This window comes from Bemisia tabaci, chromosome 10 (genome assembly GCF_918797505.1).
Source record: "Bemisia tabaci chromosome 10, PGI_BMITA_v3".
NCBI lineage: Eukaryota > Metazoa > Arthropoda > Insecta > Hemiptera > Aleyrodidae > Bemisia > Bemisia tabaci.
Window position 1 is genome coordinate 15054841 of NC_092802.1, and position 25542 is coordinate 15080382.

The 25542-nt window shown below is 40.7% G+C and overlaps 1 protein-coding gene across 3 annotated transcripts in view; it reads right to left on the reverse strand.

The window, feature by feature from the left end:
- Window positions 1-25542, reverse strand: part of inaE (inactivation no afterpotential E) — a 245907-nt gene that overhangs the window by 61344 nt on the left and 159021 nt on the right. For all 3 annotated transcript variants that reach the window (XM_019052479.2, XM_019052478.2, XM_072305188.1), the window contains exons 4-5: window positions 19271-19372; window positions 15757-15940 (exon numbers count right to left, since the gene is read on the reverse strand). In XM_019052479.2, coding sequence (XP_018908024.2) covers window positions 15757-15940; window positions 19271-19372 — 286 coding nt within the window. The remainder of the gene's footprint in view (window positions 1-15756; window positions 15941-19270; window positions 19373-25542) is intronic.

Here is a 25542-nt window from a genome sequence, read left to right on the forward strand (position 1 = left end):
AGATGTTGCATGTGTGAGGACATTGCGATGTGACTATTGATTCTTATGTAAAAGTTCGCGAGAAGCACGATGGTGCCATTGGTTTTCTCTGAAATCAACTCCCAAGCTCAAAAAAAGCTCTCAAGTTGAGCCCAAAATGGAGGGGATATCCCACGCTATCCTGAGAGTCCACCTCTACATCAAGACAAACTCTCCATGCAAAGATAGGGAGCAAATACATTCGCAGTGATGTCGTGTTTTCAGTTTTAGAGTCCCAAATAAAGTGGCAGCCCTGCGTCAATATATTTGCTCCCTATCATGTTATCTTTATCTCATCTCCTCATGGAGAGTTTGTCTTAATGTGGGTATAGACGTGGACTCTGAGGATAGCGTGGGATATCCCCTTCATTTTGGCCTCAACTTGAGAGCTTTTTTTGAGCTTGGGAGTTGATTTCAGAGAAAACCAGTAGCACCATCGTGTTTCTTGCGAACTTTTACATAAAAATCAACGGTCAAATCGCAAATTCCTCACACATGCAACATCTCCATTTAAGGATGAACTCCGAATGAACATTCGAGAGTTGCCAAATTTCCTTCAGTAAAATGTTTATTTTTGAGGAAAGTCGTAGATATTTTTCCTTGAAATTTTCAGAAACTTCAAATGAACTTGCAAACAAAATTGTCTAAAAAAAATGGAAAGAAAACATACATAAGTTTACTGGAAAATTCGTGTTTCATCACAGGGAATTTGGCAACGTCTGAAGGCTCATACGGCGTTTTCCCGAATATTTTCATCCTCTGATACTTATCCTCCGTCCGTGGATTTTGGATACCACTATTCAAACTCTGAGGAATGCGCATTGCATACCTGCTCAATTGAAGGCTAACAAGCACGGACAATAAGCGTGCGACGAAGGAAGGTGTTTCGCGGGAAGAAATTCGGCGACCCCTGAATGTTCATACGACGTTTTTTCTTCACACAGTAGAATAAGGGCTGGTAAGAGATGGAAAATTCCATGAAACATTAAAACATAAAATTTCTTCTAACTTGTGCAATGGACTGATGCCAGGAAACGCATAGAAACAGTAAAATCTTACTTTTGGAACTTTTAGAGAGAAAAAAATATCGTAAGTCGAACTACAAAGCCTCTTATCGCAATCTCGGATAATCGTTGCAGGTTTCATACATAGCCCCTAAAATTTCATGAGAGATATCATTTTTCTTGTTAGCAAAAGGAAATTTCATTTTTCATCGCTGGGGCTGCTGGTGCAAACTTCTTCTGGGACTATGAGTCGAGGTGCTCCTTAAGACCTGACTATCATGTCTACCACTTAGACGGGTTTGATACGAGTCTGCCCTCTAATGTTTTATTTTTATTCAAACAGGGCTCATGACAGCTTTTGAGAACCAAAATCTAAGATTTTCAATGACTTTCGAAAAAAAATTCGAGAGCTATATCTAGGACGCACAGAAAATATTTTGAATACAGAGAGCGAAGTCAAAAAATGAAAGCCGTCTCATACTTTCATTTTCTGTTATTCACACAAAAAGAGACGAACGTGCAACGTAAGGACACGATCAGAAGCGGATCTGGCAATTTGGCAACACCGGATTCCCTCCATTTAAACCTATGTTAAATGATCGATACGTTTTCATGGGTTTAAATGGAAAAAACAACGTTGCCAATTTGTTGGATCCGCCAATAGACACGATCCTCGATGTAGGACATCGCGGATTTCTAACCACATTTAATTTCATAGGAAAGAGCGGAGATATTGAAACGTCGCACTTGAGTTACGTGTGTTTTGACATCCATCTAAGAATTATCAATCATGCAATTTGACAATAATGGTCTTGCATTTGAGGCTGTACCGCATCGCTTCAAAATCCGTCGTTAGACTAACGTCGCGACACACGCAAGGAGATATGTTGATGGCATGGCTGCCGTACTACAAGATAAAATACGCTCGATTCGAGATGGTCTGTGGCACGTAAAATATACAAGAGACTGTAGTCTGCATCTCTTACCAGCCCTTATTGTGTTAAGAAAAAACGTCATATAAACATTCAGGAGTCGCCGAATTTCTTCCCATGAAATATCTTCCTTCGTCGCACGCTTTTCGTCTGTGCGTGTTTGCCTTCAATTTAGCAGGTATGCAATGCGCATTCCTCAGAGTTCGAATAGTGGTATCAAAAATTCGCAACGGATGGAGGACAAGTCGAGAAGATCTATCCTGCCGTGCCAGGAAAAGTGTCGCATGATCCTTCAGGGGTTGCCACTTTTCTTTTAATAAAACATGAATTCTCAGGAAAATCTGAAAGTGTTTTTCTTCGAATTTTTCATCGAATTTTACTTGCGATGAGATCTAAATTATCTAAAAATTTCAAGTGAAGACATTCATATCTCTCAGTTCCCATTTAAATCCCCCATCTCAAAATCTCCACTCCCATTTTATGTTTCCGGAGAGAAACAATTCAAGTATATAACTTGAAATTCCTGCGGAACACTCTCTTAATACAGCGAAAAAAATCAAGGATGCACTGGAAAAAAAAACACATTGGATCTTGAGTCCAGACTCTTTAAAACATCGACAAGAAAAAGTACTCTTGATTCAATCGAAATCTAGCTTAAATCAAGAACAAAGCCTCTTAATTTAAGCGGATTTCGTTTTGATTCAAGCAAAAATCCGATTGAATCAAGAGTATTTATTCTTGTCAATGTTTTCAAGAGTCTGGACTCTAGATCCAATGTGTTTTTTTTCCAGTGTGCTTTCAAAAAATTAAGTTCACTAGTTTCCCAACGCAAAAATAAGTTTTCAACGTCACAAACGGAGATACGGTGGTTCCGCACATTGGCCATCGATATGTTCTGACAAAAGCAAAAGTTCTGGACATTTCACGACTTTCAACCCCCAATTAAAATACTTCGAAAAGAAAAAGGCGCAAATTCTCGGAGAGTTCGGCAATCTCCACTGGTCGAACGTGACTTCAGAATTCGTCGCTCAGCTTGCGCGACCGTATTTCAATGCAACGTTTTCGAAAGCCCGTAACTTGATAAATTGAAGACACCAGCGGAGGAGAAGGATTAACTAACAAGTTTGTTTTGACAAGTTTGTTTGACTCCGAAGTGTATTGCCAACTTTAGCGCGTTTCCAGCATCATATTCCTATAGCGACACCAACTATTATTTAAAATAATAAGTGTTCCGTACAACTTCGTTTTTAAATTTTAAAAAAAAGTTCATAATTAAGGTTCTCGTGACTCCCTCTCCTAAAAGGTGAAGCCGTCTTTCGTAATTTGTTGAGTAACCCTCTGTTCTCTCCCGTCTTCAATTATTCAGAGGGAAATCAATTAACGCTCGTACTGCATTTATAAAAGCGGAGCCAGATTGTTCAGTTGGGCTATACATTTTGCAATAGGGAGCCCCTATTCCTGGCTCATCTATGAAAGCACTTATCGCCTTGAAAAAACGGATGACACGCACGTTAAATCTAAAATGAGCCACACATAATGATTCTTAATAGCACCATGTAGTCCGTTTAAAAGTCTTCCTTGTCGCAAACTCCACCTCCTCCTGAATTGACACACATATCTCTATTGAAAAATGATTTGTGATCTTCGTTGATGATTTGTGACATCAAATTCGCGATTGTAGCTGTTTGGCGCAATGTGTGAAGTATTCTCACAGTCTTGTAGGCGCTAATATGCGTCTCGCGCCGGCCGACCAGCGACCGCACTGTGTTTGGCGCAATGCGTGAAGTATTCCTGCAGTCTTGTAGGCGCTCAAGCTTCTGGAGAGGAGAAAATCGCAATTAATTTCACACAATAAAGGCGTGGAGTCCACACTAATCAGATCGACTCCATCACTGCTAAACTGATGCAGGTGCTCCAAAAATCGGTCAGGTGTGATAATCCGCGGAATACGCCGCTTTTCTAGCCTTAGGGCGTATCTCGATTTCCAAGTGAGCCCTATTATACATATAAATCCATTCTTTCTGGAGCTCACCTGGAAATCGAGATACGCCCTTACGCCAGAAAAGCGCGGCGTATTCTGCGGATTATCACACATGACCGATTTTTGGAGCACCTGCATCAGTTTAGCAGTGATAAAGTCGATCTGATTAGTGTGGACTCCACGCCTTTATTGTGTGAAATTACTTGCGATTCTCCAGAAGCTTGAGCGCCTACAAGACTGCAGGGATACTTCACGCATTGCGCCAAACACAGTGCGGTCGCTGCGCTAGTCGGCCGGCGCGAGACGTATATTAGCGCCTAAAAGAGAGCGAGAATACTTCACGCATTGCGCCAAACACAGTGCGGTAATTTCATCGCTAAAGCATGGCAAAATTTGAGGGACTACGGACAGCGTTTATGCCTCAGGTTTATGGGCTTCTTCAAGATAATTGAGCCATTATTTTGTGATGATGTTGTGATCAAAAACTGGCCGCAAAATCGCATTTATGTCGCCCCTGCGACAAATTTTGCGCCCTATAACTGAATTTCCCCCAGGAAAAGAAAACAAATCGGAAAACAATAAACGGATTCGAATTCGGCGTAAAATTTCACTGAGGTCAGACGTACAAATTAGCGCGCGAAGCAATTGCCTCGGAGAAAAAAATAGCGATTACAGCAAAATGAAACCTTATTTGAACACACTCGATCGGGAAAATTGTGCAACTTAATCTTACTCTAAGGAAATGCCTAGAATATTGAGTAGTTCTCCTATTCACATTTTCGAAAAAAAATTCAATTAGAAATATTCAAACTTCTCCTGGTTAATACGCAATTTACGAGCAGGGTTGTCAAATAAAGATACTGAGTAAAGAAACTGAAATTCCCTCACATTTCTCTGATTTCCCTGTCACATTTCGGTAAAATTCCCTAGAAATTTAAGATATGCTGGATGGTTATAAAGACATGATTACAAATCGTTTTCACTCAAAATCTATTGTTTGAAACGACAAACCTAGTCCAAAAAGCAAAGAAAGGTGACTTAACAAATTTTCCCTAACATTTTCGAAATTTTCATCATTTTCGCTGACAGTTCCAGATTTTCCCTGACTTTTTAAAATTCCCTGACATTTCCAGGTTTTCTCTGACTTTTTAAAATTCCCTGACAATTCCAGGTTTCCCCGTCTTTTTAAAATTCCCTGACATTTCCCGGTGTTCCCCGACTGTGGTAACCCTATACTCGAGCAAGTTTGGCAACATTGAAATGGTGTTACGTTTTTTCGTGAGGGAAATGACAGAATGTGATCCAATTGTCGGCGTCCCTTATTAAATTCACCTCCATTTGGAGTAGACAGACCTAAATTAATTCGTAAACGCAACTGAACGAACACCGATGTTCCGTTTAAAATAAAAATCCGCTCTCTGATACAAATGAACAAAATGAGTGAGTGGACTCGGTCCATTTCCGGAGATCCCTTTTAACCCCGTGCCCGAATAGTTAATAGAGAAATGGACGTATTTTTGTCAAACTGAGCTATGTGTACTATGACGTGAGCCCTGTTATGCATATATTCTTATGAGTCTCAGGGCTCAAGTCTTAATGCACACAGTTCCGTTCGGCAGAAATAAGTCCAAATCAACTATTTATGAGCCACTTGATCCGCTGCTCTAATTTAATAACGCTCATTTCGGAGTTAGCGAAAATGGAATCAACCCCACGAAGACCATTAAACAGATAATGATTTTCGCGGAAAATACAATTTCCTCCCCGGAGAATAGACCGGAGCGTTGAGCGTCCCTCGTTAAAATCTGCTCCACGCGCGAGGATCCCTGTAAAACAGTGCTTTCCTCCAAAAAATTGGGTTCCCACCCTCGGGTCCACTTTTCCTCCAGCTTTTACAATCCCGAACACGTTTTAATTATTTTGTAGACCTTCCTGCTCCGCCCCCCCCCCCCAACCCTTCCGATAATGAAGCGATTGAAAAAACGGGCTGAGATACCGACGTCCCCCTCCCCCTCTGCCGAGCTAAGGCCAAACACCGTGCGAACATTCGAGAGTTGCCAAATTTCCTCCGATAAAATGTTTATTTTCAAGGAGACTGAAAATCACGGGAAAAAATGAGTAACCAAGGCTGAAAAGGTCACTAAGCCTGCACGGGAAACATTAAATTGCTAATTTAACAATTCATTTGATTAAAAAAAAGGGACTGCAATGTTTCAATGTAGATTTTACAACAACAAAAAATACTTCAACCACCCCCGGGATTAAATTAACTTACAATAGTGGTTAAAGTAGCACTTTTTTTTGTGAAATGAACGTTCAAATCTTGCGGTCGCTTTTTTTTAGAAATTGAATTGTTAAATCAGCAATTTAATTTTTTCGGTGCGGGACGTTTCGGGGTGATTTCAACCCCCTCTTCGACAAAAACAATTTACACACAGCTTGGGAAATTTCGGGAAGATTTCAACACCCTCCTTCACCGGGAAACAAAAACAAGCAGGAAGCTCCAACGCATTCGCGTCGGAAAGCGGCTCTGGCGACGGTAGGTAGTTGTTACGCGTTTACGGTTTCCTTGGTAACCTTTGTTTGCTATCAGCTGATGTCGAGTAGTATGACTAGGAAGCTCCAACCACGGCATTCTTCGAAAAAAGCGCGAAAACTTATAGATTTGAATTTTCAAATTTTAAACGTAAAGTACATTTTTTCCAGTGCGAGATTAAAGCACAGACCCGTTTTGAATTATTGACAGTATCACCATGATTCCAAAAATACACTACACAACATAGCATTCGCTCACAGGAAAAAGATATCAATTAAAATAAAATCAGCCCCCCCTAAACAGCAGAAAATGGCGCCGATTCCCATCAACCAACACGCGGTCTCTCCAATGTAACATGGTCCGTTGATACTCCCCAGCTGGGACCGTCCGGAATAGCAGCTCTAGTGCAAGCACCAGAGCCGCTAATATATAAAAAATATTGTAAAATCAAAATCACTAGACCCCCATTTGTGATTACAAAAGTAGGTATTTTGATTTTTACGATTTGTTGTATAGTATTGTTTCCTGGTCAAGGAGGGGGTTGAAACCACCTCTAAATTATTCGGGCTACTTGCGTGTACTGTTGTTTTCAAAGAGATTTGCGCATATTTTCTCTTGAAATTATCAGAGACTTTGGATCTGACCGCGAACGAAGTTCTTTTAAAAATTGAAGGAGGAAAATATTGACAAATTTCTAAAATTTCCCATTTTATCTATGGAAATTTGGCAACGTCTGAAGGTCCATACGGCGTTCTTCCTCGGCACGGGAGCCCCGGCGATGGCGCCATCGCGGTTTATTTTCGGATAGTTTGTCTTGATCACTTTGATTCATAGAATCAACCCTCCCCCCACCCCCTTCTGCGTTAAATTAATTGCTCTAGATGATAAATTAGGGTTTGCGACGCGATAAAAATAAAAGGGTTCGTTATCGATGAGTCCGCGTTTCGGCCGGGGATTTCATCGAGGGTCACCATTTCTCTCGCGGACTCTCAAACGCGGTCAATTAAATGCGTGGCCCGTGCGAAGGAAAAACGCCGTATGAACGTTCGAGAGTTGCCAAATTACCCTTGATAAAACAGGTATTTTTGACGACATTCATGCACATTGTTTTTCGAAATTTTCAGAGGTATTAGATTAAATTGCGTACAAAATTGCCTGAAAATTTTGGAAAATAATATTCGCAATTTTCGCCGGTAAATTCGGTTTTTATCGGAGGAAACTTGGCAACGTCTGAAGGCTCATGCGGCGTTCTTCCTTAGCACGGCAGTATACGCATCGGGGGAAGAGAGGCTCGCGTTTGTGTCCTAATTTTACGACGGGAAACATCGTAAAAAAAGGACGTCGTGAAAGTTTATCACGGTGAATATTAGAGACATTATTGGTGAAAGGCCCCTTTCATCCATCCTGCGGGCTGATTGTTGAAATTGGTAGACAGAGCTGTAGACAAAGAAGATAAAAGGGATACGGAGGCATCCTATTCTGCCGTGTAACGCGGAAACGCCGTAAACGCCATTTTACATTCATTAGAAACAATGTATCATAGCAAAATTTTAAAATTAAAATTTTAGGCGTCGCAAAGCGCCAGAGAGCGCCTCTTATGTATATATGACGACTCTAACAATTACAACAAACACTCTGTTTACAACCGATCAAGGTGGACTAAAAACCACGATGTTCATTCTGAACAAGATTAAGGTACTCAAGTTCTGCACTAAATAAGTTGTCGGATTTTGTGGCCCAGACGGGCGAGAAAAATTGGGGACCGATTCTAAAAGCATTTAAGAGTCGAGAATAACTCAAGATAAATGGATCTTATAACGATAAACTCATGATAATCTTACGAATCTCAGTTTTGACAAAAAAAGGAGTGTTTACTTTTTAGAATATTTCTTAAACCTTAGATGACCCAGCCGGGTAAAATTAACCCCAAGGCACATCGTAACAAAAAAACCAGACATCAAATTGAAAAAGAGGGAGAAAGCTAAGTGCCAACGCAGCTGAACATAGGAGAGACGTACATACATAATCTAGTCTCTTGTTTTTACTTCTCTCCCGAATGTGAGTGATACCTCATTGGCAGTACAGAGCGGATCATTGCGAGTTCACGCCTCTCGCCAAAACGCCTTCAATTTTGAAGACGCAACACGGACATCCATCAAGTACGAATAGTTGTATCTCTGCGCCGTCATCAACGCGCGTCCATTCCCTTACTCTATCTTCACATTCTGCCGTGCAATGCAATATCGTCGTAAACGACGGCCATTTTACATTTTTTGGGAACAATGTATCTTAGCAGAAAAATTTGTGTACCTTGGGACAATGTTTTTACAGAATTCTTTTGCAAGTACTATCAAGAACTGAACCTGAAAATTTGAGGTGCATGGGTAAAACGGTTTTTATTTTATAAAAGGTGAAGCTCCATAAAACGAGGGAAAATATTGATGGATTTACGGCGTTCTTGCTTAGCACGGCAGTATTGGTGGAAGCGAGTGGTTTTTCAAAAATGTAAGATGATGTCGCCAGGTAAAAATTTGCTATCCAATTTCATCACAAAACTTAATTTGAATGAATGGAAGGTGTTATCATGGATTAGACCAAAATAGTAGTTCCTCTTTGCAAGAAGACCATTTTTGCATTTTTCTCATTCCTAATTTTCTAATTTTTCGCTAACTCCAATACCTACAATTTTTCGTCTGTTTCTCCTGCACTGGCAAAAGAAATATGGTAGATTTTACCATACTCTGACATAGTGATACGAGTATGGTAATAAACACCAGACTCTGACATAGTGATACGAGTAGGGTAATGAACACCAGACTCTACGATAGCATGCACCATATCGTGATAAGTATCACCAGATTTCTGGTGAATTACTACCATAATTCTGGTTATTTTCACTAAATAGTATCACTGTGTAAACATTCTAGTAGACTTATAGTAGATGTTACCATACTCTTTTCAGTGTGATGATCTCCAATATTCCCGGTTTTGTAAGTTGCTAGACGCCCTGCAAGAAACGGACCCGCTGGATTTTATCATAGACGCATAACATTCTCATTCCTGAACTTTCAAGTAAAAACCACCGGCATCATCAGACCTTTTTTCCCATCGGTGCGTTGCCCCCCCCTCCCCTCTCCCCTCCCGAATACCGAGAGAAGCCCTCATTAATCAAATCGAATTCAGAAGAATCGAATTTGCAGGGATAGCGTCAATGGGGCCATGGCGCGGAAAACGACACGGGGGCGCCTGAACGCGGAACAAAAGTGCCGCGGTTGGCAAAAACAACCCGACTTCAGTAAAAACCTTGTGAAAATCCGCGGTTCTTCCTGAAAATGGTGGCTCGTTCAACGAGGCGCACAGTGGAATAAGCCAATAGGAGAGGTTGGACACGATTTGGACCGCATTTTGCAATTGGGAACTACAATTCATGGCTCATCTTTAAAAACACTCATGCTGCACCTACACTGGAAAAAACACATTAGATCTAGGGTGCTAGGTCATTTTTCCTAAATTTTTTTTTCCTACATCAGGTTTTCCTATTACTTTTTTCCTACTCGTTTTTTGTCCTATTACAGTAAGTCCTACGAGTGAGTAGTCCCACTGGCTTTTTTCCTAAGGGTGTTTGTCCTAATAATTCAATAATAATTGAAACGTAAACATGAGTAGAGTAGAGGGAAATTTTTCAGAAAGAGTAAAGTTTTCTCAGCGAGCCGAATATAAGTGCGTGAACAGGAGACATTACAAGCTGAGCCTTCTATATCCTCAATATAAGGAGGAGGATGAAGCTCCACTACTTACGGGCATGCGGCCACAATTTTAACTTGTGAGGTACCTATGTTGTTTTTCTACTTTCTCGATCCCCTAGTTTTAAAATTGAATTTCGGACAAATGCCCCTAGGAAAAAAGCCAGTAGGACATCTCACTCGTAGGAGTAACTGTGATGGAACAAAAAACGAGTAGGAAAAAAGTATTAGGAAAAATTGCAGTAGGAAAAAATGTTTTAGGAAAAATGACTTGCCACCAGATCTAGAGTCCAGACTCTTGAAAACATTGACAAGAAAAAATACTCTTGATTCAATCGGATTTTTGCTTGAATCAAAACGAAATTCGCTTAAATTAAGAGGCTTGGTTCTTGATTTAAGCTAGATTCTGATTGAATCAAGCGTACTTTTTCATGTCGATGTTTTTAAGAGTCTGGAATCTAGATCCAATGTGTTTTTTTTCCAGTGCAGGGAAATTAATGGTACTTATATTGTTCCTGAATCGAGTAAAAAATTGTAGTTCTTTATTCAATCGGAACGTGCGAAAACCGCTAATGTCAATTTTTCCAGTCTTCAGTCTTTTTAAGTTGATAATACTTTTCGGAGTTGGATGCAACCACGACAGTGGCGTTCATAATCGTCGTCGGGTTATCTTAATCCCAAAACAAGTCCTTTCATCACTTTTATGGTTGTGTCAACTCTTTAAAAGTATTAACTCAAAAAAACTGAAAACTGAAAAAATGGACATAAGCTGTTTTCGCACGTGCCGATTCAATTTGAAAATGCAGTCCGTTTGGAAACTTGAAAAGCTTACACAGGGTGTCTACTGAAATTTGATTTTGGATTCTCCTGATATTTTAGACGAGATTTCCTAATTTTTCACCCACTAATGAATGAACTCATTTGACTTCACGAACCAACATATTTGATGAGTTAGATGAAATGCTTGAAACTCTCAATATTTCCTGATATTTTCCGGTTTTTACTGACGGCAGACCCTCTCTTGAATCTTAGACAATACCAAACTGTGGCGTTTTAAAGTGGTTCCTGGTTTCCACGTGAAAAATCCTGTAACACCCATTTAAATTCCAAATGTATGGCTAAATTATACATTTAACATCTTTGAACATCATTATAGCATTGAACATCAAAATTTGTAGAGTATTTCGAACGGTATGTCGAGCAATTTGGCGTCAGTTTAATTTCGACCGTTAATCAGTTAATGATGACCTTTGAAAGTCTAACTTTAATGTGCCAATGTAGAGAAAAGCGAGGCTAGGGGCTAATAATTGAATTTGATAGACAAAGCGATGGACAAGATTCTTTTACGTGAACGGATGGTTGTTATTAGACTAAGGGGGACAACGATTGACTAACTATAAGGCCTCTCGTGGGTAGCCGTTAGTTATTATAGTGCTTATTACCTTTGTCCATTGCAACCACCTGTTAGTTTCAACCGTTAGGATCCCTCCATTATCTTTTTGTCTACTTTGTCTATACCTTTGTCTATCAATTTCAATAATCAGCGTATAGACCTTTTGTTTCCCAAAGAGCTTAGTTCCGCGCTGGTCAACTCAATCCAACTGCGTTACTAGTCGCAATGCCCACTCCATAAGATATTGGCAAGTTTCCGTGATACCACTTTACGATCTCCGGTGTGTTGCGGAGTATCATGTTATTTGAAGGCGCTTTTTGTGGCCTTCTGACACGCGCTTTCTATCGGAGACGAGTGATAAGTGTGTGGACGCTGCACTTCACACCGTTATCATTTTCTAGTCATTTTCTTGACATTCACAGGTTTTTCCTGACTTTTAAAATTTCCCTGACATTTCCCGGTTTTCCCTGACTGCGGCAACCATAACCATTGAGACCAATTTGACATGTGATAGTGTCCTGCCTGATGCTGATTGATTGTAATCGAAAGGCCTCGTAGGAGAATCAACTCGTAAAAAAAGGTATCAAGGCTTGATATCCCCTCATTATTTACAAATAAGATACCCATATGAAGCTTTTCAGTTAAAAGAATGAATCTTTAGTGACCCGCACTGGAAAAAAACCACATTGGATCTAGAGTCCAGACTCTTGAAAACATTGACAAGAAAAAAGACTCTTGATTCAATCAGATTTAAGCTTAAATCAAAAGGAGATCCGCTCAAATTAAGAGGCTTGGTTCTTGATTTAAGCTTAAATCTGATTGAATCAAGAGTATTTTTTCTTGCCGATGATTTTAAGAGTCAGGACTCTAGATCTAATGTGTTTTCTTTTTCCAGTGCGTCTCTTGGTGATCCGTGCTTAGTCCTCCAATCAAGAATGTCATGTCCGACCAGTGCTCCCATTTCCCCGGAACTAGTTCCGATTTCCGGAATTTTTGAGATTTTCCTGAATTTTCCCGGAGATTTTGAAATTCTCGATATGTTCCGGATCTTTTGCACTTTCCGAAACTTCCTCGAAAACTTCTGAAAACATCTAAAACGAATTCCGGAACTACTTTTAACGTTCATGAAGTGGGGGAAATTGAAACAAGAAAGTTTCGAACCCGGGAACTTTTTTCGGACACACTGGGGAAAAAAACGCATTGGATCTAGAGTCCAGAGTCCAAACATCGACAAGAAAAAATACTCTTGATTCAATCGGATTATCGCTTAAATCAAGAACCAAGCCTCTTAATTTGAGCGGATTTCCTTTTGATTTAAGCTTAAATCTGATTGAATCAAGAGTATTTTTTCTTGTCAATGTTTTCAAGAGTCTGGACTCTAGATCCAATGTGATTTTTTTTTTGGTTTTTTTTTTTTTTTTCCAGTGCGGACATTTTGAAATTCTCTATATTTTCGGGATCTTTTGCATTTTCCGGAACTTTCTCGAAACTTCTGACAAATCTAAAAGGAATTCCGGAACTACTTTTAACGGTCATGGAGTAGGGGAAATTGGAACGAAAAGGTTTCGGACACAGGAACTTTATTCAGACGTGGAATGGAAGCACTGTGTTCGAGTTCCCCCGATGGCTCGTTCCACTGTGAGGCGGTGTCGCCGCGAAAACCCAATCATCGGCGATTGAAGCCGGTGAAACTGTAGCGCTCATTGTAGCGCTGTATTGCGGGCGTATTGCGATTGTGAGTGTATCCGTGCACTTTTCAGCTTCGGCACGAGGCGCACGTAGCGCGGAAAACTCGCACTCATTGTTCCGCGACGAGTGGGATCAGCACAGCGTCATTTCACCGTTCGTGAGTCCCTCTGACATTTGAATCGGATCCCATAAAAAAGACGGAACCGAAAAAACTTCCTAGTGTTCTTAGAGATGGGACGTCGCCGTCCCCACAATAATGGGCCACTACACTGATAACACAGGGTGTCTACTAAAACAGGCTGGTAAAAAATAAGTACTTTTACAGTACTTTTTCAGTGCATTCTCAAGCAATTCAGTACCTCCTCGACAGAAAAATTACGTACTTTTTCAATACCTCCATTTGACAGAATTCGAAAAATTTCAAAAATTTGAAATTGCGCCGAAAATGACAAAAACAAAATTCCGGACCTTTTTGCGGAATTTCCGCACTTTTTCAGTACTTCCGGACCGCCCTTAAAAAATCAGTACTATTTCCGGACCGCCCTTAAAAAATCAGTACTATTTCCGGACTTGTAGACAACCTGGATAACATATGTGTGTTCTTGTGTTACTTTTGGTCAATTTCAATAAAGGAAGTGAAAGCCAAACTAACACAAATTTTATTTTGAATTTGGTACAATTTGCGGTGAATTTAGCGCAGAAAACAATGAGGAAACTGGAGCAGTGCATTTCTCCGATTGCGAAGATGGTATTCACCATTCATTTTTTATTAAATTTCTTCAAGAAAACTAGCTGACATTTCTTTTGAAATCGTCAACCGAATTCAATCAATTTTAAAAATCAGCCCGCAGAAGTTCATAAGTACAAAATTAATATTTCTGCGTGATTGTTACTTACGACGCAGCTGGTATAAATCGAAGTTAGTTTACTTTACTGCTCAGTTACTAAGCAGAATTAATTCGGTCTCAATTGAACGCAAACCGCTGAGTAGGATGCAATTTCAAAGAGCGCGAGGGTTACTACTGCCATGCTGAGGAAAAACGTCGTATGAACCTTCAGGCGTTGCCAAATTTCCTTTGATAAAACGCGAATTTCCCGTAAATTTAAGAATATTTTCCTCCCAATTTTTCAGATAATTTAGTTCACAATTTTACCTGAAGATTCTGAAAATTTCAAGGAAAAATATTCTTCACTTTCCTCAAAAATGCGCATTTTATCGAAGAAAATTTGGCAACTCTCGAATGTTTATACGGCGTTCTTCCTTAGCACGGCGGACTAGTTAACCTTGCAATGGAGTGGAACGATCATGGAGGTTTTTACGAAAAAGTCTGAGATTTTCCGGGAGAGAGAAGTGAAAAATACGCTGATTTTACCGGATGAACATACATAATAATGGCGCAGTGGAGTAGAGGAAGCCTTTGAGTTAATTGGGTGAACCAACAGGAAAAAGACTCAACAATAACTTTTACCATTCAAACCGATTTAGTATGCTTCTGCGAGGGAAAGTTGAATAAAGTTGCGTTTCTCGACCTTATACCGTAACTTGTCGACTTCCTTTAAACTTACTCCCCCACGTCCTTGACATTTAGTTTCCAAACACTAGGAAGTTGTATTGACTCAGCTCACTTTTTAATTTACATCACCCTTTTTTTTAAATCAAGAGCTGGAGCCCTCTCTATAGGTTGCCTTAACTTTAGCCTTAGTTGTTAGACAAACAGCCACCGCGTATATGGTTAGCACTGTCTAGTTGTTTTTCAATGTGGGAGATCCTGACGAAATCCTGATTTTTCCTGATTTTTGACCGCTAAATCCTGATTTCTTGATTTTTTCCAAATCCTGATTTTTTGCGGAGAAAAATTAATGTAATGTAACTTCACAAAAATAGCTCAAAATTAAATTGGTAGAAAAGAATCATCCGAACGATTTTTAAGAGTCTTTCGGATAATTAGCGGCAATTTGACAAAGAACGGAGGCCTCTTTTAATCAAATTTTACGGTTAGGCGCTTCTGAGCCCGTTTTCTCGAATTTTCTGTTTTACATTAACGGCTATCTCCGCTATCACGGCAGAAATCACCATACTCAAGGTACTCCTAGAGTTCCTTTCTACTGAGAGTAAAGACAATGCGAATCCATTTCTGATTGGTTCCCGTATTTTAGGCCTTCACAGTGTCACAAACGGGAATAAAGATTACATTTTCACCAATTACAAAGATGGACCGGGGAACTGGGGGTGCGGATAGGAACAAATGGAATGAGAGAGGGAACGGAGACAGGAATTTGGAAATTGGTTGATCAAAGATTATGCAAAAAACGTCCGATGTATGTAATCTTCATTCCCGTTTGTGACATCTATAAGCCGCGTTGTCTCAACTCTCTCTCTATAAAAGGACTCTAGGTACTCCAGTCTGTTCATGTCAATATGACCCGATGAATATACAGCTGTATGATGGTGAATCTGACCTTTGCCTCCAATTGCGGCCGCCTCGCCTTCCGGAGCGCTTGTACTGGAAGCGGGATGACTCGTTCTCACGCATGGAGCGCTGGAACTGCTGCATCTTGACCCACGAACGACCCGCGGCATCGAACACGCACCAAACCGTCACTCCGATGATCAGCATGATCAGCCAGTTGCAAACCACCAACCCTGCAACATGCAAACACCAACGTTCACTTACAAATAGATGCTGTGATTGAAGACCAAAATGCGGGATACGACTATACAGGGTGTTTCAGACCACCCGTACCAGGCCTTTTTCTCGGTTGGTATAGGTCGTACGAAGTCGGAGACCGCGGGGTTGAATAGGGAATTGACCCCAAGGAATACGAATTTTGTGGTCCCGAAACCCCCCCACCCCCCCTTGGGGGGTAACGTAGGGGTCACGATGCTGAAAGTCACGGTTCCCGACCGAATTGCGGATCGATCGCATCAGAATTGAAAAGTACGGAAAATTTCACGTGGAATCGACCCCTAAAAATCCAAAATCGGACCATCCAAGGCCCAAAAATGACCCCCTAAAGAGGGGGACAGTACCCCCCTCCATAATTTCTCTTTGGTCTCAAAATTGACGTAAATTCTCCAGAAAAAGACGGTTTCCCAGATAATCGACCTCGAGAAATCCAAATTTCATGGTCCCGAAGCTCCTCTAGCCTCCCTTGGAGGGTAAACGGGGGGGCCCAATTTTAAAAATCGGGGCTCCTTTCTGAATCGCAAATTGATTGCATCCAAATTGAGGAGCAGAACACATTTACATCTTAAGTGACTCCTTAGAGTTCTAATTGACCCCCCTGAACGGCAGAAAGTAACCCACTGAGGAAGGGGGCCTCGCCCCCGCCAAAAATTTCTCAGGATTCCTCTTTGGTCGCAAAATTGACGTCGATTCTCCAGAAAAAGACGGTTTCCCATGTAATCGACCCCGAGGACTCTAAATTTCATGTTCCCTGAGCTCCTCGGGGTCGATTACATGGGAAACCGTCTTTTTCTGGAGAATCGACGTCAATTTTGCGACCAAAGAGGAATCCTGAGAAATTTTTGGCGGGGGCGAGGCCCCCTTCCTCAGTGGGTTACTTTCTGCCGTTCAGGGGGGTCAATTAGAACTCTAAGGAGTCACTTAAGATGTAAATGTGTTCTGCTCCTCAATTTGGATGCAATCAATTTGCGATTCAGAAAGGAGCCCCGATTTTTAAAATTGGGCCCCCCCGTTTACCCTCCAAGGGAGGCTAGAGGAGCTTCGGGACCATGAAATTTGGATTTCTCGAGGTCGATTATCTGGGAAACCGTCTTTTTCTGGAGAATTTACGTCAATTTTGAGACCAAAGAGAAATTATGGAGGGGGGTACTGTCCCCCTCTTTAGGGGGTCATTTTTGGGCCTTGGATGGTCCGATTTTGGATTTTTAGGGGTCGATTCCACGTGAAATTTTCCGTACTTTTCAATTCTGATGCGATCGATCCGCAATTCGGTCGGGAACCGTGACTTTCAGCATCGTGACCCCTCCGTTACCCCCCAAGGGGGGGTGGGGGGGTTTCGGGACCACAAAATTCGTATTCCTTGGGGTCAATTCCCTATTCAACCCCGCGGTCTCCGACTTCGTACGACCTATACCAACCGAGAAAAAGGCCTGGTACGGGTGGTCTGAAACACCCTGTATCATCTCTTGGGTAGCTCAGATTGCATAACCTTGTATGTTAAGGCGAATCAAGTTTCTCGCTAGTTAACAGTGGAGTCCCTTTATACTGAGAGTCAAGACAACACCCCCTCATGGAGTCACAAACGGGAATAAAGATTACAGAAATTGAACGTTTTTCGTAATCTTTGATCGGCTCATTCTCAAAGTCCTCTCTCCGTTCCTTCTCTCATTTTGCTCTCATTCCGTTTGTTCCTTGCCGAACTCATAATGCCCTGGTCCATTCCAGATTATAATCTTTGCAATTGGCAAAAATGTAATCTTTATTCCCGTTTGTGACACTGTGAAGGCCTAAAATACGGGAACCAATCAGAAATGGATTCACATTGTCTTGACTCTCAGTATAAAGGGACTCTCGTTATCAGTGGAACGAATCAATGGATCGTATTCGATACATCAAACAGGTGAGATTGTATCAATATCGATTGGCTCCGCTAGTAAACATAGCCTCAAAAGTCAACTGAGTAATCTGAAAGAACGGGTTTTTGTGATAGATTTTTGATTCTTATAAGCACAAAATGGCGATGAAAAGCTGAATTGTTAGGAATTTTCTCATTTTCAGCTTTTTCAACTTAAATTCTAAATTTTTGGTTAAAGGTCATGCTCTATTGCTTTGAGCCAAACGATACATTGAACCACTATCGAATACGATCCATGAAAGAAGTCGGACAAAAGCTAGTGAGTTTAAAAAGTCACTAAGTAAAGTCGCTAAGTTAAGACTGAACGTGAAGGTTTTAAAAAAGGTTTCCTTGGTTTTCTCGTAAAATTTCACGATGAAACAAAAAATATTTTTTTAGTGGACCTCCGCATTCTTATGCTTCTTCCTTTCAAAAGTGAAACGAAAGGAAATGATCAAAATGAAGAAAATAATATTTTCAAGTGAAATTGGCAGAGTTTTGATAATTATTTAGGGTTGGGCTGATGATCGAAAATATGGAAAATGTATTCCATTTAAGGTTGGTTTCCGGAAAGTATTTCACGCAAAATTTAGGCTGATAATAAAAAAAAAGTATGCCATACATTTCATCGAGTCCGGTTTCCGAAAATACATTGTTTCCCCCCCCCCCCCCCTGTTCTCCAGAGTCCAGACTCTTAAAAACATCGACAAGAAAAAGTACTCTTGATTCAATCAGAATCCAGCTTAAATCAAGAACCAAGCCTCTTAATTGAAGCGGATTTCATTTTGATTCAAGCAAAAATCCGATTGAATCAAGAGTATTTTTTCTTGTCAATGTTTTCAAGAGTCTGGACTCTAGATCCAATGTGTTTCTTTTTCCAGTGTAAAATTTAAGAAATTTCATGAAAATTTGCCACCCTGTTCGTGACATATCACTCGACTCAACTTGCATAACGACGGTGAAATTACCAAACCACGTATCTCGTTTGCGGTGTTTAAAAATCTACGCTCACATTTTATTTTTTTGAAATAGACCAAATCAACATCATTCCTTGAAATTTTCACAGAATTTTCTTCGCACAAAGAGGAAAAATCACAGAAATTCTCAAGACTGGACATTACGTAGTTTTTCATTTAAAAAATAAAGTATGACAGGAAGTCTGCGACGTCGCAAACCGAGATACGTGGTTTGGTAGTTTCACCATCGATAAGCTTCTTAACTTAGCTTGAAAATGAAACCGCTCGTTTCCAAGCGCCCGAAACTCGTTATACGGCGGGCCTCAGGGATCCTTGACTCTATCCGTCTATTTGACTTGATACAGAGAAGCTCAACAGGGCTTTGCTAAGTTCCTTTAAGATGGAAGTAGAGAGAACACACGACTCCGAAAACTTACCGAGAATGACTTCCTTGGCGCTTTCGATGGGACAGGTCTTGTAATTGACAACCAGCCACACCACTCCCACGGTAAGCCACGCGATTTCCACCAACATCACACCTGCACACAAAAAGATTCAAATTTAACCATTATAGTACGAGAGGATGGTGCCGGGGGTGACAACCACACCCAAAATTGATTAGTATATCAATTCATCAAAATTTTGTAAATAAAGAACTGTATATATAAAGACCGATTATCAAAAAAATTAGGATGAGAATTATACATTTAGGATCCATTAGACACTGGCTTTAGCTATCTAATTGCACCTACCTTTAGGTATATAAATGCACTTCTCCCATAATTTAGGGTGAGGCAGCTGCCCGGCCCCATTCCACCTTGTACGAAACGAATAAAATCTATGTTACCAAAAATATTTCGCTAACAGACGACGGGAAGAGATCAACAAAGGTGTGAAAATACATGATTAGATTTTCAATTACTTGCACGTTTTTTCAAAGATTTTTTTCCCCGGCTAGGATTTGTTGCGTAACGCTGGCTCAAGCCCTCCTCTTCCCCTAATGCGTTGCGTAGTACCTGAACGCCCCCCCCCCCCCCAAAAAAAAAAAAAAAAATTCACATGAAATTCCAAGACTCTAATTTTCGTGAAATTTTTCCACCGTCCTGGTAGCTCATCACTAACCCAGCTCGTCAAAATTCCATCCAAAAAAACTTCCTCCCTCACTCTACCGTGCTAAGGAAGAACGTCGTATGAACACTCGAGAGTTGCCAAATTTCCCTTGATAAAACATGTATTTTTGACGACAATCATGCACATTTTCTTTGACATGTTCAGATATTTTAGATTAAATTGCATACAAAATTGTCTGAGAAATCTCGAATAAAATATTGACAATGGAGATATTGCATGGATTATGGATTTTAAATTAACTTACGTATCTTACTTATAAAATATTACCAGTCATCGATAACAGTATTGATTCTTAAAATATTGAGAGTAAATTTTCAAGATTACGCATCAATATTCCTTGACTTCTTGAGGTTGCGCAAAATCGGCTGTCTATTTAAGAGAAATTTAAGGAGCTTGTACTTAGTATGAAGTGCCGGTGACAAAACTTCAAGCCCTCTCCCCTCAATGTATTCTATGGCGGTGATGATGATCAAACGCTTCTTCCCCATATTCATTTGTTTTGCCACAAAACATTGACCTGATATGTTATATTGTGTTACTAACAAATTTAAGCTAGTGTTTTCAGATTTTAATAAAGTCATAGCGCTTGAGTTAAGAATATTTCTCTTTACTTAACGCAACGGGATACAGACTGAAAACCCTAACTCCCTAAATGCGTTAATTGGTATTCAAAAGCTCCCGAAGGATTCTGAGTCCTCATGTTCGTCTCGCCAGCTGGAAGTTGTTTCCATAATTTTGTTGCATTCGCCACTCCCCGAACAGAATTTCAATGAAGGAGGTAATAATATTATTCACAACATGCATCTCTGATTAATTAATGAACTCATTAAAAAGCTGCTCGATGCAAATTTCGATCTTAATTCTCAATTAAACTGTCCTGAAGTCAATTTCATCCGTAATTAAGGAAGTTTTTACGAGTTTTTAAAGCTCGGAAACGCACGTTTCGTAAAGTTTCAAATGAAGCGCGATTCACTTTGAGGCAGTTCTGGGATCAATTAACGGTATCGTTAAAAAAGAGACAATTGAAAAGAGGAAATTTCAAAAAATTAGAAAAAACTTAGCTTAGGTAAGGAGGCCCTGCCGCCACACGATGCCAGTTTATTTCAACTTATCAGGGTTTTGACGAAGGACCAAAAAACTGATTCCTTCAGTTTTAGTTTTGAAAAGTGTATATAAGCATTGTTTTTGGATCATTAGCCAGAACCAAACACCGATGACGAGTATGAACAAAATTATGAAAACCTCTTCGATATCAAACCATCGGAGACATCACTAATGAAGCAAATTCTGCCATAAAAAGAACTTTAGAGTATACACAATGGACAGGTTCAATGTGTCACTGATGACATGAATAGAAACCTGGATCAACGTTACTGATGGTGGACAGTTAAGTGGACATAATGGATAGCGTTAACTAGGGGGCTACGCCCCCTGGCCGCTACGCGGCCCAACCCCCTGAAGGCGCTCCGCGCCGTCAATGGGCCGCTTCGCGGCCCTATTTTTACCCTCCTATCGGTGTTAGTTTTATTTTTCCCCTAAAAAATTACGATATGAGATATACTTTACTTTTAGAATATAATACTTTTTGGTTTTGATGAATAAAGAAACACATTTTTTTTTTGAAGTCTAAAGGACGCGTTTTGGAATGACTGCTTGATGAAATATTGCAGTAAAACAACGATCATTGATAATCAGGTAATAATTAAGTATATCGGGATGTGGGAATCGAACCCACACCATGATCTGAGTGGACGCTTCCGACGTCTTTGACGACTCGGCCACCGCTCGTCTTGACGGAATCAGAGCGAATCTTGTGTAGATAAGTGTAGAGCTGATGCGCAGGCTACACAGCTACTGCGCAACCTCCTTGACCACTGCGCATCCTCCCGCGCATAGCGGTAGCAGTCTCGGAGCATTCTGAAAATTCACTCACTTTTATAACGTGATTGTAAAAAAACCTGGGTCCTATTTCCAAAATCTGAATAGAGCGGGCTCATCTAGGGCCAATTACCCGTCGATTACCGCAAAAAACTTGGAAATCGGCCCGGTAGAACGCTCAAACGAACTATGACAAAAAGTATAAATTTACATTGTTTAAATGGGAGAATTCGCAACTTTACCACTTAATATAAAAAAACCTAGGCCATATTTTGAAAATCTGAAAAGAGTTGGCTTATCTAGAGACAATTGCCCGTCGATAGCCGCAAAAATCATAAAAATCGGCTTGGTAGAACGCTGGAACTAAGCGTTACCAGTTTCGCAAAATTAGGAGGTCTCGGAGCTTATAGTATAGATTACATTACAGTGTATTATTATAAATCATCAGAAAGATTACGCAAAGAGCACGGTATTCAGGAGTAATTAATCAACTCAATATCGTATTTTTCCCTTTTACCGTTACGTTCTTTTGGCGAATATACGTATAGTATACCGCTTTATAAACGAGTTATAAACCAAATTATCCGATAACAACGCAAACATTATGAAAAGGAGCCGATCCTTTCGATCCGTTTCAGAGGGAAAAGGATCGATCCGGTCAAATGATAAGCATGCCAGAAGATCGGCGTGCCAGAATCGATTTTATAGTTTCAAAAAAAGCACGATTCGCTATCAATCGTCGTAGCTCGTGCATTCCCTTCGTGTGCTACTCCCTACAATAAAATCTCTTTAAACGAAAACTGATCAGGTGGATACACGAGTTAATGACGCGCTTTATCAACACATGATGTTGGAGTATGTTGGAGAGAGGGCGTTATGTATTTTATAAATGGCCTCCGATCAGAAGAATCATTTTAGCCGCTCGCGTTAAGTCTCCGCCAAAGGCGCGCCGTAACAGTTCGCCGCACAGTGGATCGAGCCGATCAGAGAGGTCGAACATAAAATTTTTGACTAGAACTGCAAATGTTGATGCATATTCCGCCACACTTTAAATTTTAAGGGGTGCTTCTGGAAGAAAATTTCACGAGGAAACCATTGGAACTAGGTTTAGAAACTCAAAGTTTTATCCAGTGAGTCTACTAAAACAGGCGGGCCAAAAATCAGTACTTTTTCAAGGCATTCCAAAGAAATTCAGTCCCTCCTCAGCGAGAAAATTCAGTACTTTTTCAGAACCTCCAGTCGACGAAATTCGAAAAATTTGAATTTCTCGCTCAAATTGCGACAAAAATTAACACAAAAATCCGGACCTTCTTCCGGAATTTCCGAACTTTTTCAGTACTTCCGGGCCCCCTTGAAAATCAGTACTATTTCCGGACTCTCCGGAAATTCCGGTCTTGTAAACACCCTGATAAACGGAGTTATAAGCTTTTAAAGTTTCCAAATTTTGTCCGGATTCTCCTATCGGCTCGATCCAACGTGCGGCGGCGGGGCACGTCGCGGAAATGAAATTAAACCTGAGCTGCATTAAGCGACAGTTGTTATTTTTTTCTTCTTCTTTTTAAAGCGGAGTGCTGCTTCGCAGCTTTATCGGTTGATTAGATTGGCACCGGCGGGGGTGGTGCGTGGGAGGGAGGGGGGGGGGGGGTTTGCATCTGAACGTCGGATCAGCACGCGCGAGAAGAAGGGTCGGTACCGTAAAATGACTTAGGCTATTAGATTTAGAGCCGAGCAGAGCCACGGGTTTCCACCATCAAAAGGGTGCTTGAAGCGATTTCTCGGCGACGTTCAGTGTAAAATTTGCCCGGTAGACAGCGTGGTCTGCAGGAATCGAAATAAGACGCGCTTTGGGCCCCAGTTTGACCGACTCAGATCTCCCATCAGGAATACATCTCTAATGGACCACTAGACAAGGTACGAATTTCAGCAGTCTGATACATGTTTCGTGACTAAAATATCACGTAGAACACGATGCGCACAACAAAAATTACTGAAATTACATTCGAATTTAGGAAGTATACCCTGCGCGGGAGAGGTGACTCGGAATAGACCAGTAGATAAGGCACGAATTTCAGCTTTCTGATACACGTTTCATAACCAAAATTTCACGAAGAATATAATGCGCACAACAAAAATTACCGCAATTAACTCCTTACGAAGATATTTAATGATTCTTGATGCGTGAATTCAAACCACCCGCTCATGAAAACTCAATGCTCTACGTGATTCACATCGCGCGCTAAACGTTATCATGACAGTCTCTGCGATATAAGAATCTGGCAACCTCGATCTTGACGCTTTGGCTCAGCTAAAGCAAATTGCTTATAGTTTGAACAACACATTGTGGGAAATGAACATTGCTCGATTAAGAAGCTCGCTGAAACCGTTGTAGTGCGCGATTTGACTCGCGTGGAACTTAAAGTTTCTTATGAGCGGGCAGTTCAAATTCCTCGTAACCAATGTTAAATAAAAATTGCTAATATCTCCGTTAGGAGTTGGTTTCAGTCGTTTTCGTTGCGCGAATCGTGTTTTACATGAAGTTCTGGTTAAGAAACATGAATCAGAATGCTTAAATTCGTACCTTTTCTAGTGGTCCATTTACCCGGTAGACAGCGTAGTCTGCAGGAATCGAGATAAGACGCGCTTTGGGCCCCAGTTTGACCGACTCGGATCTCCCATCAGGAATATATCTCTAATTGGACAAACCGCTTGAGGTTAAATACTATCACTGTAGGTATAGGCATCATCAGGGTGTCTACTAAAACAGGCTGGCCAAAAATCAGTACTTATAGACAGAACTTTTTCAGTCCATTCCCAATTATTTTAGTGCCTCCTTAACAGACAAATTCAGTACTTTTTCAATACCTCGATTTGACGAAATTCGGGAATTTTCAAAAATTCGAATTTCCTGCTCAAATTGCGACAAAAACACAAGAAGAAAACACATTGAATCTAGAGTCCAGACTCTTAAAAACATCGACAAGAAAAAATACTCTTGATTCAATCAGATTTAAGCTTAAATCAAGAACCAAGCCTCTTATTTTGAGCGGATTTCCTTTTGATTTAAGCTTCAATCTGATTGAATCAAGAGTCCTTTTTCTTATCAATGTTTTCAAGAGTCTGGACTCTAGATCCAATGTGTTTTTTTCCAGTGATGACAAAAGAATGAGAAAAATTCCGGACCGTCTTGTCGAAAATCAGCACTTTTACAGTGCTTCCTGACCGCCCTTGAACAATCAGTACTATTTCCGGACTTTCGGAAAATTCCGGACTCGTAGACACCCTGATCATAGAGTACAATACTGCCGTGCTAGGGAAGTACGCCGTACGAACCTAAGGGCGCTGTCAAATTGCCTTTCATAAAACACGGATTTCCTGGTAAACTTATAAATATTTTTTTTCCAATTTTTCAGATAATTTTGCCCCTATTTCCACCGAGAAATCCGGAAAATTTCAAGGGAAAATTATCATAGCTTTCCTCAAAAATGAACATTTTGTCGAAGGAAATTTGGAAACTCTCGAACGTTCATACGGCGTTCTTCCTTAGCACGGTAGAATGAAGTCCCTATGTTGTACAACGCCGCTGAAACCCATCCTTGAACAGTGCCTTTCTAGGCTCCTGTTCGCCGAAAGTGGGAACCAAGGGGGAATTCACCAAACGGCATTTTTTAATAGGCGGCTCCTGAAAGAACCGTGGGCTGTG